This window comes from Camelina sativa, chromosome 3, assembly GCF_030686135.1.
Source record: "Camelina sativa cultivar CO46 ecotype springtype chromosome 3, ASM3068613v1".
Classification (NCBI taxonomy): domain Eukaryota; kingdom Viridiplantae; phylum Streptophyta; class Magnoliopsida; order Brassicales; family Brassicaceae; genus Camelina; species Camelina sativa.
The window spans coordinates 637931-661466 of record NC_141882.1 but is presented as its reverse complement, the minus strand read 5'-3'; the positions used below and the strand labels follow the sequence as shown (position 1 = coordinate 661466).

At 35.1% G+C, this 23536-nt stretch overlaps 5 protein-coding genes, 1 non-coding gene and 3 pseudogenes across 18 annotated transcripts; 6 read left to right on the top strand and 3 right to left on the bottom strand.

Moving 5' to 3' along the window:
- Nucleotides 1-424: 424 nt before the first annotated feature.
- LOC104759825 (two-pore potassium channel 4-like) lies at nucleotides 425-1414 on the top strand. Its single transcript, XM_010482704.2, has 2 exons — nucleotides 425-1153; nucleotides 1235-1414. The coding sequence occupies exons 1-2, from the start codon at nucleotides 432-434 to the stop codon at nucleotides 1350-1352; spliced, it is 840 nt and encodes a 279-aa protein (XP_010481006.1). The 5' UTR covers nucleotides 425-431; the 3' UTR covers nucleotides 1353-1414.
- Nucleotides 1415-1668: 254 nt separating this feature from the next.
- LOC104759817 (S-adenosylmethionine synthase 1-like) lies at nucleotides 1669-3365 on the bottom strand (annotated as a pseudogene). Its single transcript, XR_015588046.1, has 2 exons — nucleotides 3227-3365; nucleotides 1669-3089 (listed from the first exon to the last, which is right to left on the bottom strand). The product of XR_015588046.1 is annotated as an S-adenosylmethionine synthase 1-like (transcript).
- A 1275-nt stretch (nucleotides 3366-4640) lies between these two features.
- TRNAF-GAA (transfer RNA phenylalanine (anticodon GAA)) lies at nucleotides 4641-4713 on the bottom strand. Its single transcript has one exon. It is a non-coding gene; the product is annotated as a tRNA-Phe (tRNA).
- A 42-nt stretch (nucleotides 4714-4755) lies between these two features.
- On the top strand, nucleotides 4756-6649 carry LOC104759810 (uncharacterized). Its single transcript, XM_010482694.3, has 8 exons — nucleotides 4756-5152; nucleotides 5294-5393; nucleotides 5505-5600; nucleotides 5698-5750; nucleotides 5842-5890; nucleotides 6057-6104; nucleotides 6202-6281; nucleotides 6368-6649. Exons 1-7 carry the CDS (start codon nucleotides 4914-4916, stop codon nucleotides 6274-6276), a joined length of 660 nt encoding a protein of 219 aa, XP_010480996.1. The 5' UTR covers nucleotides 4756-4913; the 3' UTR covers nucleotides 6277-6281; nucleotides 6368-6649.
- Nucleotides 6650-6706: 57 nt separating this feature from the next.
- LOC104759799 (uncharacterized) lies at nucleotides 6707-8258 on the top strand. 11 transcript variants are annotated; one of them, XR_015594748.1, is made up of 8 exons: nucleotides 6764-6903; nucleotides 6990-7083; nucleotides 7188-7287; nucleotides 7366-7461; nucleotides 7566-7593; nucleotides 7685-7733; nucleotides 7838-7885; nucleotides 7992-8258. XR_015594748.1 is itself a non-coding variant. In XM_087507582.1 (7 exons), exons 2-6 carry the CDS (start codon nucleotides 7064-7066, stop codon nucleotides 7852-7854), a joined length of 282 nt encoding a protein of 93 aa, XP_087363708.1. In that variant the 5' UTR covers nucleotides 6781-6915; nucleotides 6990-7063; the 3' UTR covers nucleotides 7855-7885; nucleotides 7992-8258. The 11 variants fall into 11 exon arrangements, 4 of the variants coding, with proteins under 4 accessions (XP_087363707.1, XP_010480991.1, XP_010480988.1 ...); XR_015594746.1 differs by having other exon boundaries at nucleotides 6783-6915; XR_015594747.1 differs by having other exon boundaries at nucleotides 6789-6915; nucleotides 6987-7083.
- A 3934-nt stretch (nucleotides 8259-12192) lies between these two features.
- Nucleotides 12193-15014, top strand: LOC104759793 (polygalacturonase At1g48100). Its single transcript, XM_010482679.3, has 6 exons — nucleotides 12193-12781; nucleotides 12896-13063; nucleotides 13336-13383; nucleotides 13470-13677; nucleotides 13989-14073; nucleotides 14185-15014. The coding sequence occupies exons 1-6, from the start codon at nucleotides 12326-12328 to the stop codon at nucleotides 14693-14695; spliced, it is 1476 nt and encodes a 491-aa protein (XP_010480981.1). The 5' UTR covers nucleotides 12193-12325; the 3' UTR covers nucleotides 14696-15014.
- Nucleotides 15015-19776: 4762 nt separating this feature from the next.
- On the top strand, nucleotides 19777-20405 carry LOC104759788 (protein NIM1-INTERACTING 1 pseudogene; annotated as a pseudogene).
- A 484-nt stretch (nucleotides 20406-20889) lies between these two features.
- Nucleotides 20890-22066, top strand: LOC104759773 (ADP-ribosylation factor 1-like). Its single transcript, XM_010482663.2, has 5 exons — nucleotides 20890-21171; nucleotides 21245-21321; nucleotides 21397-21516; nucleotides 21593-21732; nucleotides 21814-22066. Exons 1-5 carry the CDS (start codon nucleotides 21021-21023, stop codon nucleotides 21896-21898), a joined length of 573 nt encoding a protein of 190 aa, XP_010480965.2. The 5' UTR covers nucleotides 20890-21020; the 3' UTR covers nucleotides 21899-22066.
- LOC104759781 (putative pentatricopeptide repeat-containing protein At1g02420 pseudogene) lies at nucleotides 21905-23525 on the bottom strand (annotated as a pseudogene). Its single transcript, XR_015594744.1, has one exon. The product of XR_015594744.1 is annotated as a putative pentatricopeptide repeat-containing protein At1g02420 pseudogene (transcript).
- Nucleotides 23526-23536: the final 11 nt, after the last annotated feature.

Below are 23536 nucleotides of genomic sequence, written 5' to 3'. Positions count from 1 at the left end.
TTATTATTTTATGTCCGTTGGGAGAATAAGAATAGTCATGAGGGTCCACTTAGCTTAGATCTTTGTGTCTACCTGTCAATTCGTACGGGAAGATTCTATCTGCATTAACTGTACATATGTTTTACCACAAATCATTATATACGAAACACATCGTTTTACACAAGTCATACCTATGGACCTTACACTTAGACTTGGACTTCGATATTTATATATTGGGCCATTGATGGGCCTTGTTAATCAGCTATAAGAAAACGAGAATTACACACGTGGCTAATCTCGATTTTTATTTTCCTACGTGGCATATAGGTTCAAAAAACCCCAAAGATAATAAATAGAAAAGCAACGTAAAGATCATGAACTAAAAACAACTTCATCAATCGTCAAAAACTTTTCCTTTCAAGAAGAAGAAGAAGAAGCAGAGCTTTTAATCAATGGAAGGCGAGATACTCCTCAATGAGAACCTTCTTCACCATCCCGTCGAAGCCTCACCAGCCGCTGTATCGAAATCGAAATGGACCATTCTTGTACTAGCGCTGATCCTCCTCTCTTTCTACTTAACCTTGGGGGTTTTCACATATTCTTGTTTCCGAGACCAGTTCTCTGGAACCGAGACTTATCTTTGGGTTGACGCCTTCTACTTCTCCGTCGTCACTTTGTGCACTGTCGGTTACGGCGACATTGTCCCGTCCACTCCGACGACCAAGATCTTGACCATCGTTTTGGTATCAGTCGGCGTCGTGTGTCTCGATTTCTTGCTCAACCGCGTAGTGAACCACGTTCTCAGTCTTCAAGAAAACGCGATTCTTGATCGTATCAAGACTGGAAACAGAGCCATTAGAGATCACATCGCCGAAGATGGTAGGATAAGGCTAAAGTGGAAACTGTGTTTAGCGTTCTGCGTCGTCTTTCTCTGCGTCGCGACTGGAACTTGCTTCCTTCACGTTTTCGAGAGATTAGATTGGTTGGATTCGGTTTACTTGTCGGTTATCTCGGTTACGACGGTTGGTTATGGAGATAAAGCGTTTAAGACGATTGAAGGAAGGATCTTCGCAGTGTTTTGGCTTCTTCTTTCGGCTATTGCAATGGCTAGTTTGTTTGTTTACTTGGCTGAGATGAAAATCGATCGTACTACTGTCATGAAATTGCCCACCAGGTGAAGATTCTGTTTACTGCATTCATTAGGTTTGAGGCTTATATATTTGAGTACTTACTTGTGTTTTGGTGTTGTGATTAGTGAATCAGAGTTTGTCGTGTCCAAGCTTAGAGAAAGTGGGAAGGTTAGTGAGGATGACATACTGCTGATCCTAAACGAGTTCGAGAATCGTGAAAAAGTGCCATCAAGCGGATTGTGACAGTTTGTGAAAGATAACAACATCGTCCTGACTCTCTTTGCCTGGTAACTAACTGATGAAAGTATATAGATGTAAATGATTGGTCTTTGTTTTTGATCTTTAGGATAAAATGTATAGAAGAATCATGAAAATGATAATGATATACTCTGTTTTGGCCTATAAAGAAGAAAAAAAAATGGCTACTTGATCTTATTGGTGTCTTTATTACTTACTCTTTGAAGTCAAACTAGTGGGTAACAAACCTCAAGTTTAATCGCTGCATTTTTTTGGCAGTTGGTTAAAGCTAACTATTTGAACATAACTTAGTTACTCAACATCACAAGAAATTTAAGTTCATATTAACTTTTCTTATATAATATTACAATCACAAGATGACAACTCATATGAACTATGTATAATCAATATACGAACCAATCACACGAAACTTACTGCAACCCATGGCATAACAACTAACACCCAATTCAGATAGCTCAAATACAAAGTATACATAATAAACCAAACACACAAAAACAGAGAGAAGAAAAAAGGAGAGCAGAGAATTGGTTTGCCGGATGAAAATAGAGTGAAAGTTAAGCTTGAGTTTTGTCCCACTTGAGTGGCTTGACTACTTCCCAGGTGAAGTCAGGGTCGTCCCTTCCGAAGTGTCCGTAAGCCGCAGTTTTCAAGAACCTCCCGTTTCCTCCTCTCTTCAGGTCAAGGTTAATCGTCATCATACCCGGTCTGAAATGGAAGCTCTCCTTCACAATCTTGAGTATCTCTTTGTCTGGAATCAACCCAGTCTTGTAAGTGTCAACAAAGACAGACAATGGCTCAGGGACTCCAATGGCGTATGAGACTTGAACAAGTGCCCTACGAGCCATTCCGTTAGCCACAACGCTCTTAGCTGCTTGTCTCACAATGTAGGCTCCGCTTCTGTCGACCTTGGTTGGGTCTTTGCCTGAGAAAGCACCACCTCCGTGAGCTCCCCATCCACCGTAAGTGTCTATGATGATCTTACGCCCTGTGAGACCAGCGTCTCCATGAGGCCCACCAATGACGAATCTGCCTGATGGGTTTAAGTGGAAGATGGTTTTCTCGTCTAGGTACTTCTCTGGGATGACTGGCTTGATGACATGTTCCTTAAGGTCACGGGCGATTTCGTCGTTGGTCACAGTTTCATCGTGTTGGGTAGAGATGAGGACTGTGTGGACACGGATTGGGACCATGGCACCCTTATCGTCGTAGTACTCAACACTGACTTGGGTTTTGCCATCGGGTCTTAGCCAGGCGCAAGTACCGTTCTTTCTGACTTCGGTTAGGCGAGCACCGAGCTTGGTGGCATTAACTCAGGGGTTTCATCAGTGGCATAACCAAACATGTGGCCTTGGTCACCGGCACCAATGTCTTCCGGACGTTTGGTGAAGTGACCGTGAACACCTTGGGCAATGTCGGGGCTCTGTTGTTCAATGTTCACAAGGACTTTGCAGTTGTCAGCATCAAGACCGACATCATCAGAAACAAATCCAATGGCGCGGCAGGTGTCACGGACGATCTTCTCGTAGTCAACTTTGGCCTTGGTTGTGATCTCGCCAAAGACCATGACCATGTTGGTCTTGGAACAGGTCTCGCAAGCAACTTTGCTGTCAGGGTCTTGTTCAAGGCAGGCATCGAGGACGGCATCAGAGATCTGGTCACAGAGCTTGTCAGGGTGTCCCTCGTTCACAGACTCGGATGTGAATAGGAAAGTCTCCATTTTTGCTACAAAGAAATCAAAATCCTTGCATAACCATACATATCATGCCAAAAGAACACAATCATACACAAACTGTATAATACAATCTACTCGAAGGGAAAAAATTGAAAATTTCGAATGAAATCGAGAGAGATCCAATTACAAAATGGTTCAAGAGTATCGGAAATCTAATAATGATCATAGATACTCCTAATTCATTATGAATGAATTAGGAGTGTTCTATTCATGAAAATGAGTGTCCATCCATCTTCAGATCTCTCTCTCTCTCTCTCTCACTCGCTCGAGCTTTTTTTGGGTTATTATTTATGAATAGAAACAAGTGTTAAAAGAGAAGGAAACGGTTTGTAGGACGAGTAAGTGGAGTCAGAACTCGCTGCTTATTTATAGGGTGACTGGTCTCTACCGGTTTACTTGGTTTAAGCATCCTGCTTTGGACTTAAAAAGAGGCTTTTTTGGCCTACCATTTTTTTACTCTTCAAGTGTTCCTGACTCATGGTCATGGGACCACCCTTTGGTCCGACCTGTAATAACGTGAACCAAACAAAATTGGGTTTGCATTTCTGAGAAAAATATTTGTGTTTGTCACTGGGGAAAACACACAACAAAATTGCTGAAAATTCAAAAACAAATATATTTGAGTCCATTGACCCGTTCGAAATTTTCGAACCGGAAGAGGTTTACAAAACAAAAATCATATTAAAATAAACAAGTTTTTTTTTTTTTGGTTTGTTTGGTACACAGTGGGATAAGGAAAACGTTTTCAATGCAACTAACAAATAAACAAATACTACTAGTAGTAATATTTAATTACGTAACAAAACCAAAAAGGCATTACTTACTACTCACACACGTGAAAATGGATGGACACTCATTTTCATGCTTTACAAAGGTTTGTGGCAGGTGAGAATTTTAGACTTTTTTTTTAAATTGCGGTTCTTGTTCTTGTTGACTTAACAAAAACATTGTGGTCCTTGGTGAGATAAATTGGTGACCGTTGGATTGATATTTTTATTTTTTTAACTTTGTGTTTGATTGACGGCTGATTAATAAAAATATAACTTTGAGGTTTGGTGAATGATTATGACATTACCTCACCCACACAATCATTTTCTCTACTGTATTCTTAATTTCTACAGTATAAATCTACCCTTCAAAAAGAACAATTAAATCTCTATATGTTTTTTTTAAAAAGATGAAATCTTAAAGAAGGTTAATCACTATGTTGTCAACGATTTTAATTAGTTTAGAAAATTCGAAGGTGTGTGAAAGAGGTGACATATTCGAAGCATGCAAAATCCTTGCTCCTTCGTATTTTGACTAATAGTTTTCGATTTTAACTTTTATTAAATAAACTTGTGTCATGGTTTCAAATTGTTAGTGAATCTTTCGGTAATACGGCCTACATCAGCAAATGGGGCACGCTAACACTATAAATGGGCTCATATTTTGAAAATATAAGAAGGATCCAATGGGCTTAATATTAAAAGGGCTCATATTTTGGAAAGAGAAGAAGGATCCAATGGGCTTAGAAAAAAATCGGAAAATTTAATTTTAGATGCGGTGAGCATGGATCGAACACGCGACCTTCAGATCTTCAGTCTGACGCTCTCCCAACTGAGCTATCCCCGCATTTGTTTATTATTATTCTAAATTAAAAATATAGGTGTATTAGTTTTATTATATTAGCAAATGTACGGACGAGTAAAAGTGTAAAACAGAGCAAATTCTCTGACACCAAACTTTTCAGATTTTCCTTTCTTGTGGCTGGTGAAGGTTTGAAAGTCTTATCCTTCACAGACAGACAAGAAGCAAAACTGAGAAAAGCTTCGATGTCTGTAGTAGCAACTAACATGAATACGATTAATCACTTGTCCTCCACAACTTGTAAACTCCCAAATCTCCAAACACCCATTCGCTTCGATCGTAAACCCTTTTCATATTCTCTCACTCCTCTGCTTCCAAAAACCCTAAATGGCTTCTCTTACTCTTCATCCGTTAGTCGCAGATCCAGATTCATTATTCCTAAGCGGCGACGACTCTCTGTTTCAATGGAGTGGCAAGACTGCTCGTAAATAAATGAAAACTCTCTCTCTTTTTTTTTTTTTTTTTTTTTTTTTTTTTTTTTAAATTCTCTCTTCTCTGCTTTGAAATTGGAATTGAATCTGATATCAATCTTTGTTTTTGGGGTTTGCAAAATTATTTGAAACAGAGTGAAGATGGAAGTAGATGTTCCTGTATCCGTAGCGTATAATTTCTACTTGGATCGTGAATCTTTTCCTAAATGGATGCCTTTTATTTCATCCGTGGAGGTTAGATTTTGATTTTATCTTTATAAAGTTTCGATTTTGAGATTTGAGTAGAGGTTCTTGCCTGCTTTTTAGATGATAACTTGGTTTAGTGTTGTTCTCTGCTTTTGTTAGGTGTTAAAAGACAAGCCTGATCTTTCACGTTGGTCACTCAAGTACAATGCTTTTGGTCAAGACATCAAGTATTCTTGGCTTGCTCGGAATCTACAGGCAAGAATATATGAAATGTTTTCATTACACAATCCGATCACATGCTCTCAACTATTTATGTGTTAAACTGTTGGCTTTTTGTTTTTGCTTGTTGCAGCCTACTCTTAATCAGAAGATTCATTGGAGATCTCTTGAAGGTCTTCCTAATAAGTAATCAAAGAGATCAGATATATTCAACTTTTGTTTTTATCTTCTCTCCTAATCTAAATTGAGCCTAACATTTGAATTTTAATCGATGCAGAGGCAGTGTTCGGTTCTTCCCTAAAGGTCCTTCATCGTGCATCGTAGAAGTAAAGAACACTCCATTCTTGATTACGCATCATCTATCTACATCCATATACTTACTACTAGAATAACTCTCTCTCTCTCTCTCTCTCTCTCTCTCTCTCTCTCTCTCTCTCTCTCTCTCTCTCTCTCTCTCTCTCTCTCTCATGCGTTTTGTGCTTTATCTTGTAGCTAACTGTATCATATGAAGTCCCTGCGCTATTAACCCCCGTGGCATCGGTGAGTAACTTCTTACCTTAAAATCTCTATGTGACAGCTGAATGTTATATATAGACTGTTTTTTTTTCTTATTACCTTATAATTTTCCTGAATTCAGGCGCTACGGCCTTTTTTAGAAAGATTGCTTAGAGGTGGACTTGAAAGATTTGCAACCATGGCCAAAACCATGTAAACAAGGTCAGTATATGTTCTTAATCTATTGAACAAGTTAGGAACCTGAAAACAGTTCATTAGCTGAATAAAGCAATACTTTGCATTTGCAGGAATCATTATGCATCTTTCTCTTGGTACATACATATATGATCTGGAAACTCTACCAAATCCCGTGATTAGAGCTTCTCTACTGTGACTTTTGTATGATTAAAGTAACAATCTTTCTTTCTCTAATAATTACACAAATTCTTGTTTAGGTTACCAAGAAAAAAGAGAAACTCCAAAAAAATCAAACCATATATGTATATTGGCTTTGATTGAGTAAAACATTACAAAAAAAAAAAAAACAAGAAACAAAGTCACGGGCAAAGAGAGCTTTTCTCGTTACAAAATTTCAGCTTACTTGTCTAAACACGACAACACACTTTGCGTGGAGTGTAATAACATTGAAGATAATGGTCCTTGACAAGTCTCTGTTACTCATTTGTCTCTTTGGAATAACAAAATTATCTCTTAAATCTATGAATACTCATTTTTGATTAACTCTAAATCTATTCCTCTCAAGAGCAATCAAAGAAATGTCATCAATGGCTTCTGGTACAGCTCCAACAACCAAATCCGCCGTTTGTATCAGAAAAACAATCAAGTCTGCAACTTTGTCAGTACAGTTTCATCGATCTTCTTCTTCTTCTTCTTTGCCAATGTTATCATCATTAAATTGTTTTTTAGCAGCTAACTCTGCAAAACTACTAAACCCTAATGGTGGTTCCGTAGTTTCTTCTTCTCCTAAACCCTTCAGACCCGTTATGCAATGGCAAGACGTCACGTAAATTTCTACAGACAACGAAACTATACCATAAAGTTTATATATATATTATCATCACTATGTTTCATAATTTATAGAGAGGTTCTTTGGTGTGGATTGAGCAGGGTAAAGATGGTAGTGGATGCACCAGCTGCCGTGGCTTACAAGTTATACGCAGATCGTGAATTGTTCCCAAAGTGGATGCCCTTTGTGTCATCTGTTGAGGTATTTTGCAACTCAACTCTGAAAACAGATCCCTTAGAAGATATCGTTATTGCTCACAAATCTTTTGCTCGTCCCTAGGCTATGGAGGATAGACCAGAGCTATCGCGTTACTTGGTCAAACTCGAGTCTTTTGGACAAAATATTGAGTATCATTTTCTCGCAAAAAATTTACAGGTAAAGTTTTTATATATATCAAATCAACCAATAAGATTCTTTTCTTGTTTGTTGATCAAAGAACTAAATAAGATTTAATTGAATCTCTTATTCTCTCAACACAGCCAATTCCAGATCGAAAGCTAAAAATAGGTATAGTCTAGAAATTTTATTTATAATTCATAACAATAATTTCAAGAAATTTGATTTGTAATTCATAACAATAATTATAATTCGAAAACAGAGGCAGTGTTCGATTTTTCCCGAGAGGTCCTTCCTCCTGCTTAGTAGAGGTTAGATATACATTGTCATTATGTTTCTCGTTTTCACTACATAATGTATATGTTAAAGTTTAATTGTTTTTTGAGTTAAATTTATCCACTTTCTTTTTTTGCAGATGAATTTTTCATTTGAAGTTCCAAATGCTTTTGCTCCAGTTGCATTTGTAAGCCTATACTACATATTGTGTATCACGAATCATTTGAGCCTGTTAATATTGTTTGTTTATGTTTTTTTTAGGTATCTGAATTTGTTTATATATGTTTTTTAAGAATTCAGGCAATGAAAGCGTTTATGGAGAAGCTTATTCGTGGAGGATTGGAACATTTTGCTGCCTTCGTGAAGACCATTTAATTAAGGCAAAAGAATCAAGAAATCGTTACCGGGAAACTTACTTCCTTTGCTTTAGGCAAATAAATGAATTTTTTTTTTTTGGTTTTGGATTATGAAACGTTCAAACCATGTAATGTAATGCAATGCAATGCAATGCTGTTCACCATATTAATTTACTGAAATCTAAAGTCAATGTTTTTCTAGAAGATCATAACGATTGCTCGTGACAAGACTATTATTTGTTAACTTTGAGTTGATTGTATGAATGCATTCTTATAATAGAAGTTAAGAAATCCGTTTAAAAGGTTTTTATCAGATTTATTAAATAAAATCATTTCAACTAATTCAGTTTGGTTCCGTTAGATGTTTTTAATTTAGGTTTTTTGGATTTTGAAAATAATAAAACTAAACCGAATTATAGAGTTCAACTTTAAAATTTTAGTTTGGCTTGGTTTTTCGATTAGATGCCCACCCTTACGATTATAATTAGTGTATAATTTTTTTAGTCAACTAATTACTAGAATTAATCATTTGTACGTTGAACTGTTATTCTCTTGTACACTTTGTTGCAAGTTGTGTAGTAATCAAGAAGGAAGAAAAAACTGAGTTGCCTGTTTAACAATTTTAGTTAGATTCGATCGATCATAGTTTGCTAATGGGCTTGGCCCACGAGTAAACGACAAATTATATTTACTTCCACTCCGTTCTGTTTGGTCTTATCCCGTCCCCAATTTTTATTCGTTTTCGCACAGCTTTTTGAGTTGTACGGTCTTAAGAAAAACCGTTAAAGATTTCGCCAACGAGAAAATAAATTCTAGAAAAGGGGCCTTAATAGAGAGAGTGTATGTGTGTGTCTCAACTCTCAAAGCCATTGAGAGAAGTGGGAGATACAGTAAATGGGTGGGTAAAAATCATGCGGATGTCACAAGTGTGTGACTCCTTTAATCATTTCGAATTTAGCCGACATCTCCACTCCTACCTCTACCTCTACCTGTGTGTGTGTATATGATATGTAACGGATCTTTTTTCTTTGTCTCTGTGTGTATATAACTATATGTAATCTTTAAAGGAAATTTAAAAAAAAAAAAAAAATTGCCAAAAACAAAATAATAATGTAAGAGCAGCCAGCCACTACTTTTAAAAACTTGCAAAAATATTATCCATCTAACTAAAAAACCGTTAATTCGACACCTAAAGTTAACAATGATAATTGTTTTGACGGATATATTAAAAACACAATCATTTTTATTTAAAGCAAAAACGGCAATACACATTTCAATGTACCATATAAAATACACTTTATAATATCCACATAATAATCTTGATGATTTCATAATTTTCTTTCAATATGATGTCAAAAAAAATGCCGCCTATAAGTAATAAAACACTGTATTATGGCCACCACTTTAACTTAATATCAATTATATTTCGATTGAGCAGTGTTTTTCAAGTATAAACTTCGCAAACAAAACTCAACATTTAAAGTTTTCTGCTAAGCAATTTGCTTTATATAGATAAAACAATAATCAATAATATTATTGGTCAACCCCAATGAGTTGGAAACACTTCTACGTAATTTATCACCTCTCTTTTTCTGAACTAGCTAGGTATACATTACAACTTAAAGATGACAATTGTTCGATAAATTAGAAGATGGAGCAAAGTATATATGGACTACGGAGCCGTGCAGTGGAAATGAAGCAAAGTGTATATCTACCAAATCCTCTAGATTGGGGCAGAAGTTTGAATACCCGATATCTTCTATTCACACTAAAATACACATGTGTGTAATATATGCGTAACTCCTTCCATAATATCTTATATCACAAAACCACGATGATATACCCACATGTATATGTGTCTATGTATTCTTGTAAAGAAGCATGCAATATCTTCCATACTCTTAAAGCAGCCATAGACATTTAGAGTCTTATAGGTATCCTTAAGCACTTAACATAGCCTCTTGCCCTATATGGACCAACTTGTTCATATCAATCTCCATCTTAGATTGTGACTTTACCTTCCACTTTCAACACTATTCCGCAGTCCGCAGATGTGACAAAAAATACATACTATTCCACAAATATAGTATAGCATATGTAATATATGCTCATTTTATTAAGAAAATCTATCGTAATTAATAGTGTAGTTAAAAAAAATTGAACTACATAATATTCTTAAGTAAACACATTCCACTTTCTTTTATCTCTTGTACTCAAATAGATGAGTGGATAATATAACGTGTATAAGTTTTACAGTCTTTTTGGATATTACAGAAATCAAATATTTATATTTATACACTATTAGTTATGATGTTTATAAAGTATCCGTACTTAAGCCTATGGAATTGTTTTAGCAATTAATATTAGCTTTAGTATGTCGTATTAGAGCCGCCATTTTTGTGTGGAGGATGAGGTCACAAGCTGCACGTATAATTCATTATGTTCTTGTTGAAAAAAAAAAATACATTTCATTATGCTCTTATATGATATTGTTAGGGCGACTTGACTGAATATCCTAAAAAATGAAAAATTAGGTAAATGAGGTTGGTTCATAAAAATATTGGTTCATAAAAATTATATGTCCATTTAAAATAACGAAAGTTAATATGATGAAGAGAAGAATGAGCGTTTGTATTCAAAATTATGCATCTTCGCACTAAATGACATCATCAATCATTAATTTTTGTTCTTTGTAACAGCATACTATTGTTTTACAGAATAATATTTTGTTTCAGTGATCAGGAATAATTTGTTAAAACGACCAAAGGCCATTCTTGTTTTTTTACCCCAGCATTAATATAGACTTGTAGTTTTTGCAAAAATTATGTGCTACAAATATTAGTATTGTTTTTTTTTTGGAAAAGGAAAAAAAAAAAAAAAAAAAGATGAGGTGCATGAGAGACCAGACATTATTGGTTTCCACCGAAAAGTGTAAAGATGGGCGGTGAAATCCTCAAATACGATCAAACAATACTCAATAGTGTCTTCTGTGTATACAAATCACAATAATGGTTGGTCGGTTATACAAATTTATATTTTATTTTCCTTGACATGCCAATGAATTTATCCATGTATTTAACAATTCATGTGTTCAATACCTTTTCTACAAGAAAAGAAAAAAAAAATACATGAGAAAGGATTGGGCCACTGAAGAAGCCGAAAGAAGTTAGATATAACCCACTCGTGGACATTCTCTTCTTGTTTTCATTGTTTTTCCAACCAAAAAAAAAACGAAACTTTTTTTTTTTTAATTTTAAGAAGAGATGTATTTCGTATCCCTAGTGGAGAATAATTCTTTTTACATGTTATATGTTTCGTCGTGTATTGAATAAACTGTCCGAAATACAATATATATACATATCCACCAGAAAAGTCTTTCAAAGTGGGGATAAATTAAACAAAAGCGGATTAAAATATATAGTTGAATCCTATTTTTAAGGTGTGCAGTTTTATTTTTTTTTAAACGTTAAGGTGTATCCGTGTATGGAAGTACTTACTTACATACAGACAAAAAAAACTTATTTTATCAAGCATAATAAGAAATTAATTCGGGTCTAATAATAATTTAAATATAATTTACTAATTAATAAATGTACCACTCATGGATTTATTTGAGATTTACTATAAAAAGTTGGAAGATTGTTAATAATCCCGGTGAAGAGTCTAGTCTCATCGATAATCTCCGTTAGAATATATACAAACTGTAAGATTGTGAATACCACCCGATTCCATACTAGATAACGTATTGACTATGGTCTATGGTGTAGGTATCAGAGATCGTAAAACCCCTTAAAATAAATAGCAAATTTTATAGCCAAAATGTTGCCAATCAAACTTAAACTATCATATTCCTAACATATCATAGGATTCCCGTTCTTGAAAATAATCACTCACAACACCCTTAATATATATACAAAGAAGAAGAAGTAATGATAGTCAACAAGTCACAACCATAGTAACAGTCCTAATCAATACCCCCAAAATCCCCGGTAAACTTTAGGGTATCAATAAACCACTTGTTAAAAATTGATATTTTATTTTGTAAAAAAAAAAAAAAAAACATTTCAGAATCGGTTTCCACTTCCTATAAGCTCACGACCTTGCAGTATATATAAAGGAACAAGCCTTGTCTGCTTTTGCTGCATTAACATTTCCAAGAAGCTTTCTACTATATACTTAGTGAGTGCGACTTCTATTCTTTACACACTTTTATCTCCAAACACTCACCTCAAAGTCACCACCAAAAGAAACACATTTTCAAGCCTAGAAAAATGTTAACTTCTACGTATAATCGCAATCAAATCCTCTGTTTCATCACACTTTTTCTCACACTAATCTCCTTAACCGAATCTCGATACCATCACCACAAAGAAAAACACAAACGCAATAACCATAACCACCACTCCTCAAAACCACAGCCGCCTCCTTCATCCATCTCTCAGCCTCCTACTCCTCCCCCGGGCCCCCCTGATACGCCGGCACCCTCACTGCCACCTTCGCCTTCCGACGAGCCTGAAGAAGACAACAACGGAATCTACAACGTGAGGAAGTTCGGTGCGGTCGGAGACGGTGAAACCGACGACACTGAAGCATTCAAAACTGCGTGGGACTCGGCTTGCAACAACGAGAACAACACGGATTCAGTGTTGCTTGTCCCTTACGGCTATACATTCATGATTCAATCAACCATTTTCACCGGTCCTTGCCGATCTTACCAATTCTTCCAAGTAATATTTCTCTACAACATAAATATTCGAAAGGTTTCATTTGTCTACATATATAATCAGCAAATGGGCTAATTTTGTTTTTAATATAACATTTTTTCTTTAATCTACTGTTAGGTGGATGGGACCATTGTAACACCAGACGGACCAGAGTCGTGGCCGAGCAATGTGAGTAAGAGACAGTGGCTTGTCTTCTATAGAGTCGACGGAATGGCTTTGAAAGGCGCCGGAGTTATCGACGGCCGGGGACAAAAATGGTGGGATCTTCCCTGTAAACCTCACCGGGTAACTTAAACTAATTAAAATATTTTTAGTCTTATTAATTTAAAATATTGTAGTACTCATTAATACCGAGAGAACACGTGTATGAATATTTTTCCAATCAAATCACCATGTTAATTCCTTTTATAGCTTTATTACAAAAGTAATCTTAAGTTTTGTTTTCAAAATGATTAATCAACATAAAACTCCTCAATAAAAATTATATATTTAAGAATAAAAATTATAACTAAAGATTTTTCGATACAAAACTTATTTTGCTATATTTTTCTATACAGACTGTCAACAAATCAGCAATTGTTGCCGGCCCTTGCGACAGCCCCATTGTAAGTTTGACGTAAAATTTACAACCCAATTTAATCATTTCCTTATAGAAGTTTGTTAAATAATGAATTGAACTGCGCGCATGCAGGCTTTGAGGTTCTTTATGAGCTCGAATCTACGGGTGGAAGGTCTACAGATAAAAAACAGCCCGCAGTTTCATTTCAGATTCGACGGATGTCAAGGAGTTCACGTCGACTCCCTTCACATCACTGCTCCGCCGTTAAGCCCCAACACCGACGGCATCCACATCGAAAACTCAAACTCCGTTACCATATACAACTCCATCATCTCCAATGGTATACACATGTTCTATATAAATCATAATTTTAAAAATTGTTAGACGCTGAAAAAAGAAATATATTGTTTCCGTGGTTTTTGATTAAAGTCGGTTAACAAAAGCGATGAATTAAGCGGTCTAACCGGCTTTTAATATATATTTTTCGTGGTTTTTGATCAAAGTCGGTTAACAAAACCGATGAATTAAGCGGTCTAACCGGCTTTTAATATACTTAATGTGCCTTTTATTAAGAAAAAGTAGAAAACACACAAAAGTTGGGAATGATTAAATTCATATCTGAATAATTAAGTTCATTGTTCTATTTTGCAGGAGATGATTGTGTATCGATTGGCTCCGGATCCTACGATGTTGATATACGGAATCTCACTTGTGGACCCGGTGGCCATGGAATTAGGTTGATTATCTCTCTTTTTAATCATGATTAACTAATTTTAAGAACATCTGTTACCACATAGATCCCAATTAATAACTAACTATAAATTATCAACTTCTTTATATATGTCAGCATCGGAAGTTTGGGCAATCACAACTCACACGCATGCGTCTCAAACATAACGGTTAGAGACTCAATCATAAAATACTCCGACAATGGAGTTCGGATCAAGACATGGCAAGGTGGGTCCGGTTCGGTCTCAGGCGTGACGTTCAACAACATCCACGTGGACTCAGTCCGTAACCCAATCATCATTGACCAATACTACTGCATGACCAAAGATTGTGCTAACAAAACATCTGCCGTTTTTGTATCTGATATTGCATACCAAGGCATCCGAGGAACTTACGACATTCGAAGTCCTCCGATGCATTTTGGATGCAGTGATGCAGTTCCATGCACAAATCTAACTCTTTCCGACATCGAATTGCTTCCAGCGAAAGGCGATATCGTTTTCGATCCGTTTTGTTGGAATGCTTATGGAATTGCGGAAGAGCTTTCGATTCCTCCGGTTTGGTGTCTCATGTCCGATCCTCCCACGGCGTTGCAAGGAGCTCTTGTTGACAAGTGTGGTTCATCGTGATTTGCAATTCATCTAATCGTAAAGATTCAGAATCATTGAGTTAGACAATATTCTAAACCTTTTACGATATTTTAGAGAGAAAATGTACATAAATCATCATAGGAAACACTACTCCTTAGATGATTTTTCGTTGAGGAGTGGTACGTTTTATTTGCCTCTCCTAGTATTTTAAAAAGGAACTCTATGATCATGTTCAATTTTCATATGATGATTCTCTAGTGTTGTTTTACTAAGGATGGAAAAATTAATACTAAGACTGCATGCGTGTGTTTATTTTTTGTCAATTTTTTTTTTAATAAAAGACTCTGTTTAGCTTCAATGTTATATGTCAATTGTGGATATAGCTTGCCTTCTTTTTTCTTTGTTCAATGTTATAGGTTATAGCTGTTGTCTGTGTGTTTCTCTATATAAATTTTGATCAAAAAGATGTTAAAAAAAAAAGAGAGAGAAAGAAAGAAGTAATAAATATTCTTGTAAAATAGAACCTTTAAATTTTAAATGGGTGGTAGAATTATTAATATTTTTTCTCTATTTAGTTAACATTAATTCTCTAAGCTAATTGTTTGGTAGCAATTATATATCTTGGAAATACCCCTTAGTGGATTGATTATTTGAGTAGAAAGTAGAAGAGAATATTCCAACTTTTGGAAGGTGTCTTTGTCTCTTAGTAGGTCGAGAACTAATATATAACTGTTTAATGCTTAGATATTATATTAAATGCGATGAAAAGTAAACTATATAAAAAGCACTTAAACATATGTTCATTATCTCTCGACGTGTAGCTTTCTTAGTCAAGAATATATATATTTGGTTAATCATTTATCAAATAATCGAAATAACAGACTAATAGTAGTTTGGAAATTAAATGATTTTAACTTAGCTATTTTCTCCTTTTCAATCAGAAATTTAGAAGTTTTCATTTTGGTCGATTATTATTATTGAAAGCTACGAACTATTTTTTAATATACAATTATTGTAAATAGTAAACACACATGTTTTAACTGGGAAATTAACAGGGAAACAAAAAAACAATTTTCCAACCAATATTTTGGTCAGAATTCGGACCTTTTTGTAGTGTTGAAAATCTTTTAATAATTGTAAAGTACTAAAGTCTGTGTTCATTTGATTTTAATCTCACAAAGCACGTAATGCACTCTATGTTAATGTTTTGCATGAAAGATGATTAATTGAGCCATTATTGTTGTTTAACCGTAATTTGTAAGCTAATATAGCATAATCATATAGTATAAATAGTTATTTAATCTTGGTGGAAACAAATATGTTAATTTATTTTCAATAATTGAAATTTATGAAACAAATAAAATGTTTCAAGACAACAAGATGGACCAAATAGAACGAAATAGGAAACAATTTCTCCTTTTGGCCAAACAATTTCCATTTTTAACCAAAATTGTTTTCATCTTTCCCAACGTATTATTTTCTTTTTGAAGATTAATAATTTAGTGTCGAGTTCCTTTTTTACTTTTGGACGTCTAAAGTTTGATATCTTATGATCCAACTTGTTTAAAGTTTACCTGGTTCACCTCTGCACGCGCAACCACTAAAGCACATATATCTTCAATTACACATAAATATAAATGTATGCATGCATATATAATCATAAAATGTATTAATTGTTAGAGCTGGTGATCTAATCTTAATTATATTTTGATCCGGAAAATCTTACGAGACTTCAATTATTACAGGATCGAAATTGTAATATGAACCCAGCACACATAGTGAAATTAAGATTTTATAATTAAGAAAACTATAATGTAATAATGAATTATGTGTTTGTGGTAATATTTCAATAAAGTATTATATAAATTTAAGTAATCAAAAACTATAGGGCACCATTTTCACTCAAGACGCACGTACTTGGTATGTTAGCATAAGGATGTAATTTCTAATTATGGAAATCATTCACGCGTATGTATCTATATATAAAAACTTATACAGCTGACACAACTTACAAGGTGTATATATATGCAATTATACAACAGAAGAACTATTTTACTTTCTTTTTTGAGGTTAAGGATAACTGGAAAAGCTTACAAGGCCACTCGAAGATTCTAAGGGATTTCTGGTCAGAAGGATTCTAAGTTCCGATTCTCGTTATTGTAAATGTATATTATCTTGCATTAAAATATCAAGTTTCTAACAAATGGAGAAGTTTGGTGGGTCGCAATTGGAATGTTAGACATACCCACCTCCGATTCTCCCTTTTTCAGTGTGACCACGTAATCCAAAGTTAACGTATTTAACCTTTAATCTAGATATGTATACTCATAAATATACAAGCAATCAGTAAATATGTATTTAATACTAGTATACAGTATTAGTACTAACCCATTTGCCGTAAAAAACAAGAAAAAGTATTAGTACTAACCCACTAAACCAAAGAGCTTGATACTTAAAAGGAAATCTACATATATAGGAGAGCGATAATTAATGGAAGTGCGCTTGCTTCATAAAAAAAAGTTATATCAGTTATATATCATCAAAACGTTACTAAAAATGACCAATCATGGTAACAAATACGTAAATGAAATAAGAAAGTGGGCATAAAACATACCTAGTTATCTTGGTAAGCTTATCATATCAACAATGAAGATCCCCCTTCTCGATTGTCTTCATCGTCACTCTGTATATATTATTATTATCTAGGACTCTATGCCCATCACACTCATACCCTCACATTAGGCCATTCCCATTTATTAGGCGAACCGTATCATATTTGATATTAGCCTCCTTAAATTGTCAATGAGTCTTCCTAAATAATGTATTTTGGCAGTTTTCTGGTCTAGAAGTCTATAGGGAATCGACAAAAAAAAAATTCTATTGGTAACTTTTGTCATTGTAGCTAAGTTTAGACCAGAAAAACTTATAAGTTATCACTTACCAGTCAGGATTTACTTTATTTAGTCTCTAACCGTAACACTACGTAGTGTTAAATATATTCATTTAAACACTTCTTCTATAGTTGCATTGCTGTTAAATATATTCATTATCCGGATTAAAATAACCTCAATAATTCCAATGTTTCTGGCTCTGGCCGGCTTACATTTAACTTTTAATATAGGTTTATTCCGCACCAATTTTAACTAGCTAGGTCTCGCAATGCATAAAAGTTGAAATCTCTTAATTATGCTTTTTACGACTCTTAAACTCTCCACTTTACATGCATGCACTAACATGGTATATATAATGCGTGTTTTGTGTTGTGCTGTGTATCTTTATAAATACGAAAAGAGAATACTTACACAAAAGTGAATTAAGGATGCAAAAAGCAAGAAGAGAGAATAAAGGATGCCGTAGACCCAAAAAGCCTTGTTTATAACAGTCACTCTAACAATGTCGCAGTAAAATAAAAAGTGACTCTTCTCAGCCACTCCTTCTTCCACCTTTTTTTTTCTGGCTTCACTCTTGACTTTCAAGCTTTCAGCTTTTGTGCAAGTTTGTCTGCCTCGATTAGTATTTTACCCATTTTTTAGATTTTTTTAATCATTTAAAATTCTCTTTTGTTTATACAATATTATTTTCGAATATGAGTATGCAATCTTCTTAAATAGATTTATTATCAAGCTTAGATTGTTAAAATTGATTTAAAATGCAAATGTGAATGACACTCTTTACGAAATGAAAAAAAAAAAGAAAAGAAAAAATGAATAGTAATTGTATGTGAAACATTGAAAGGGTACTTTTACAGGGAAGGGAACCAAACTTAACATGTGCTTAATTAACAGAGTAACAGACCAACAGCATGCATCTCCATGCACTTACTTTACTTCTCAGTTAAATAATAGATTTACGAGTGGACGTACGTATGAGTATCGTTTTGTGCCAAAGGTTTATTATAAATGATTAAATATATAAGTACTACAGTCTTTACTCTTTAGTTTACAGTATAGAAAAGTAGAATCTCCTACAAATATTTCTACAAAAACACATCAGGCCGCTATACATTCTTTTCATATAACTGTATAGGTTAATGAATATTCATTTTTGTTAGTCAGGAAGGGTCTAACAAATTCAAACAATCAAGAATTAAACCCATTGGGCCTGTATTTAAACTTTGACGCGTAAGACCATCAGGCTTTTCTCTATGACAATATTCATGATTAAACCCATTGGGTCTATACTTTTCTATTTTTTCTTTCCTGATTGCCAAAAAGAAAGAATTGACATCCTAAAACATATGCATGTGGGAGAATAGGGCTTTTCCTTGTTTATGTCGAAAATAGTTTGTTTTGTCAACTGTATCGATAATAGTGTTTTTTGGTTCATCCAAAATCTATAAAAAAGAATAAAACAAAATAGCAAAACTAATAAAAAAACCCATGCTACAAAAGTACAAAAATACAAACTTTGACCAAGTATATATAATTAATTGTGGAAGAACAGATAATCTTTTTTCTTTTTAAATACCATTAATCTTCTCTTTTTTTTTTCTAAATACCATCAATAGAGATCATTCAATTACCGTTCATCTAAAAGAAAAAAAATAGTTCAAAGAATTATTATTCCACGCAAATTTCGCAAAATTAATTTACACTTGTACTAATTGTTGATACAAGTGGCCGACAACATGAGATTTTATTCGGAAAAAAAAAACCTGTTCTAAAATCTCATCATTCGGAAATATAATAGTAAGAGGAGTACGTTTATATTAAAAAAAAAACTCACTCTCTACCGTTAGTTTCAAAAACATGCCTGAGAAAACAGATCTAACGGTTCATAGAAAAGGATACTGTACACTTAGATCTACTAGAATATCTCCCGGCGACCAACCACGAGTAAAGTAAACGCATCAAGTCAAGTTTGAGAGTCTTTCTTATTTCAAACGTAATTAAGTTCCCAAGTAGAGTGTGTGTGTGTTGTATACATCACGTCACTACAATGACGTAATCTCGTAACTGCTTCTATGTCCTCGTCTTTGTCATCCAAACCCATCACCTGACGCAATTGTAACGTTCGTATCTTCTTTTACTCTTTTACCCCTACTAGTCCAAAAGAAATACTCCAAAAACCAAAGGACTAAAGAGGTGGTTGTACAAAGGTGTTTTGGTCTTTCATATGAAGTTTCGTGACGACTAAAAATTTTCTCCTTTAAAAGTAAGTCATCAGACGAATATGAATATTTGCCTTCTTCACTCTCTCCTCCTAAACAAAAAAATCAATTTCACTTTGTAAATGTATCCCAAACAACAAGTTAGGATTTATAATTACTCCCTAGACACCATGAACAAGGACGATAATGTGGAGAGAAAGGAGACGATGATGAGGATCGATGATAGAGGAAGAGGAGACGAAGATGAAGAAGACAAGAAGATTGATACCTTCTTTAAGCTTATCAAAAACTATCAAGAAGCACGGAAACGTAGACGAGAAGAGTTAGCTGAAAATTCTAGCGGCGTTATGAAGAAATCTAACGGCGGAGAGAGGTCCCGTATAGTAGTTCCGGCGTTTCAGCCGGAGGATTTCTCTCAGTGTCGTACAGATTTGAAGCCATTGATGACTGTTTCGGATCACAAGGAAGAAGATACAAAGGTGAAACAAGAAGACGAAGCAGAAGCAGAAAAGCTAAAACAAGACAAGGCTTTAGATCTTAATCTTACATTGTAGTAAACTAATCTATTGTTATTTTATTTTTTATTTTTTTAATGTTTCACTTAGTGTTTGTGATTAGTAAATCTCTCATTTGACTAAACGCAGAGGTGTGTCCGATTAAATAAACCTTAAAAAACGAATAATTAAGCTCTAGCTCCTCGAAGTATCATGAACTAAAACATCCTGTGAGATCTACTCAAGATTTCTAGATCAAATCTTTACCAACTAATAACTAAGGTGCGAATTTATGCCAAACAAATTAATTACATATTCTTCAATGTGAAAATTCTGGAAACCCGTAAAAAATTCTATTAGATCAAATTTGTTCAACTTTTTATCTTTTGGAAGTAACATTATCTACCTTTTAAGAATGTCAATACTTGACGACAAAAAAAAAAAAAAAAAAAAAAAAGAATGTCAATACTTTCTTTAGAGCTTTTTACTGACCGGATTAGTCGAATAAAAAGATTGTTTTAACAAATATACACTACTAATTGCTGCATAAACAATATGAATCGGACAACTAATGATGTTCAAAGTCAACTGGTTGACTTTTATTATGATTGGATTCTTGGGATCTTGAATCAGACGGACTCCACAACTCTTGACTCTTAAGCTTTCAAGCATTTGACTTTGAAACTCTCTCTTAAGGCCTCTCCCTGTGATTTCCAAAGCCAAACAAAGTCAACTTCATTGCCAAAAAAAACAAAGAGAAATGGGGATGACTCTGGGAAAGCCATTTTCAGGTTTTTTCCAAGAAACCGAACAGAGAATAGTGTTGTTTGGTCTTGATGGTACCGGAAAATCATCAATCATGCACAAACTCAAAACCGGAGAAACCCTTACCACAAACATGCCAACCATTGGTAAGTAAAGCAATCAATTCAACCCATTGTTCTATATGAGTTCTCCTAAAACAATGGAACATTGTTTCTCTAGGATTTGAAGTGGAAAGCATAAAATACAAAGATTCAACCTTAAGCTTTTGGGAAGTGGGCGGCCAACAGCGTTATAAGGTAAGAGAAAGTTGTTAATTTTAGAAATGTGAAGATCATACCTGATTAATGGGTTAACTGAAAACAACACTCCAGATAATTCCATTATGGAAACATTACTTCCACGAAGCAGCAGGGCTTGTGCTTGTAGTCGATAGCACAGACAGAGATCGAATCGAAGAGGCAAAATATTTTCTTAACATGGTGATTGATGAGGTAAGTAACATACAAACCTGTCTTGTAAACATTGACCAAGTCACATAATCTGATGCTTGAATGACATAATTAACAGATACGAGGGAGTGTGCCTGACAGTGTGGCTATCCTTGTATATGGAAACAAGCATGACGTTCCTGGTGCTATGTCTGCTTCTGAGATCACACACAAGCTTGACCTCGCTTCTCTTCGTAACAAAAACTGGCAGAGAAACTGGTAAGAAGATACGAAAACCTTTCAAGACTCTAATTCTTCGAAGAGGGTTAATTTCTTCTAATGATCTGTGTGTTTTGTCAGGCATACACAGAGCTCATGTGCACTCTCTGGTGAAGGTTTACATGAAGGACTCGACTGGCTCTTGAAAAATGCGGGAAGAATGTAAGATATGTTATTGCGGAATCGCTGTACCGAATATAGCCATTTTCTGTTTCAAGTTATTAACCTTGTCATGCTTATTCGCAAGCTCCATCAACAACTTGATCCTTTTCAAGGAGACATTACTCGGTCTATGACCTTTCTCAACCATCTCAAGCAAACATTTCTCAGCTTCTTCAACTTTAGCCAAATCACAAAGCAAATCCAAAAGCACATCCGAAACCAAAGTATATGAACCAAAGCCTTTTACCACCATATCTTCCCACAACCGCATCGCCATATCCACTTTCTCGTGTCTCTTAAACATCTTAATCAAGAACATACAAGATTGTGTATTCGGCAAACAACCATTTCCCAACATTCTCACATAGAGCTCCCAAGACCGTCCCAAATCATTTGCCAACGACAAAACACGAAAAAACAGATTATAAGTAGTTGCGTTCGGAGACAAACCCTTCTTCACCATCTCATCCACCAACTTATCTGCATCCCCAAGCCTCCTCGCTATGCAAAAGTTCCTAATAGCAGCATTATAAGCCGCAACATCAGGATAGCATCCATACTCCTTCATTTCCTTTAAAACCTCTCTAGCTTTATCAGGCTGACCGATTAACCCAAGACCACCTATGATAGTTGTGTAAGTGATAACATCAGGAGTCTCATCCTCCTCCCGCATCTTTTCTATAACCTTATAAGCTTTCTCCATCTCTCTATCCTTGCAGTACACATCAATCAAAGAGTTATACGTAACCACATCAGGTTTTAGCCCCTTCCCTTTCATTTCCTCAAAGAAAGCCTCAGCTTCTTCCGATGACTTCCAACCAGATAAAAGTATGTTAAACGTATGCAAATCAGGCTGAAACTGATTCTTCAAGCTATGATACACATTCCTAGCATCAGTCATAGTCTTCTCTTGGCAAAGAATTCTCAAGAGAGCATTGAAACAAGCCGTGTCGAAGAAATCAGGAACCAATCTCTTAAACTTCCAGAAAGACTCAACAGTTTGTCTAACGGAACACAACTTAGCAACTCTTCCTAAAACCACATGCATAGTACTCGGCGATATCAAAGATCGATCCTTTCGCTTAGTCTCAATCAAAACCTCCCAAATTTGATCGAACTTTCGACTTCTACCGAGGATATATAGCATTGTGTCTAGAGAAAACGATGAATTACAAAACCCTCTTTTAGCATTAGCGTACCTGTAAAACTCTAGGGTTCGCAGAGGGTTCCCATGGCTAAACCTTACCCTTTTCAAAACCTTATCGATTAAGTCCTTGGACAAGTGGATTCCACTGGAGCTCAACGACTCCTTCAAATCTCCTTGCAGATTTGATCCATTGATCATCCGGTAAACAGTTTCGGCGTCGTCATCGTCTTCTTCTACTACGGTAAGCTTCTCTCTATCTGAAGACAGTGCCACGCCCACGCTGTGAAGAAACGATACAGAGACTGGAAACGTGAGAAGATAAGGGCTTGAGGAGCATCATCATCATCTGAAACTAACGAGTCTCTTGGATATATATCGTCTACTCTACAATGATCTGAGCTTTGGTTCCAAAATCAGACAATAGAAAACGAAGCTCCTCTGTATCAACCACATTGAACTAGACTAAACTTGTTTTTTTAGGTTAAACGTGAGAGA

Excerpts from the sequence above, each read along its gene's own strand:
- LOC104759825 (XM_010482704.2), top strand. The coding sequence starts at position 432 with ATGGAAGGCGAGATACTCCTCAATGAGAACCTTCTTCACCATCCCGTC. Across the intron at positions 1,154-1,234 it reads GTCATGAAATTGCCCACCAG|TGAATCAGAGTTTGTCGTGT; the intron begins GTGAAGATTCTG and ends TGTTGTGATTAG.
- LOC104759810 (XM_010482694.3), top strand. The coding sequence starts at position 4,914 with ATGTCTGTAGTAGCAACTAACATGAATACGATTAATCACTTGTCCTCC. Across the intron at positions 5,891-6,056 it reads CTTCATCGTGCATCGTAGAA|CTAACTGTATCATATGAAGT; the intron begins GTAAAGAACACT and ends TTTATCTTGTAG. Across the intron at positions 6,105-6,201 it reads TATTAACCCCCGTGGCATCG|GCGCTACGGCCTTTTTTAGA; the intron begins GTGAGTAACTTC and ends TCCTGAATTCAG.
- LOC104759799 (XM_010482689.3), top strand. The coding sequence starts at position 6,836 with ATGTCATCAATGGCTTCTGGTACAGCTCCAACAACCAAATCCGCCGTT. Across the intron at positions 7,084-7,187 it reads ATGCAATGGCAAGACGTCAC|GGTAAAGATGGTAGTGGATG; the intron begins GTAAATTTCTAC and ends TGGATTGAGCAG. Across the intron at positions 7,288-7,365 it reads CCTTTGTGTCATCTGTTGAG|GCTATGGAGGATAGACCAGA; the intron begins GTATTTTGCAAC and ends GCTCGTCCCTAG.
- LOC104759793 (XM_010482679.3), top strand. The coding sequence starts at position 12,326 with ATGTTAACTTCTACGTATAATCGCAATCAAATCCTCTGTTTCATCACA. Across the intron at positions 12,782-12,895 it reads GATCTTACCAATTCTTCCAA|GTGGATGGGACCATTGTAAC; the intron begins GTAATATTTCTC and ends ATCTACTGTTAG. Across the intron at positions 13,064-13,335 it reads TTCCCTGTAAACCTCACCGG|ACTGTCAACAAATCAGCAAT; the intron begins GTAACTTAAACT and ends TTTTCTATACAG.
- LOC104759773 (XM_010482663.2), top strand. The coding sequence starts at position 21,021 with ATGGGGATGACTCTGGGAAAGCCATTTTCAGGTTTTTTCCAAGAAACC. Across the intron at positions 21,322-21,396 it reads GCGGCCAACAGCGTTATAAG|ATAATTCCATTATGGAAACA; the intron begins GTAAGAGAAAGT and ends ACAACACTCCAG. Across the intron at positions 21,517-21,592 it reads TTAACATGGTGATTGATGAG|ATACGAGGGAGTGTGCCTGA; the intron begins GTAAGTAACATA and ends CATAATTAACAG.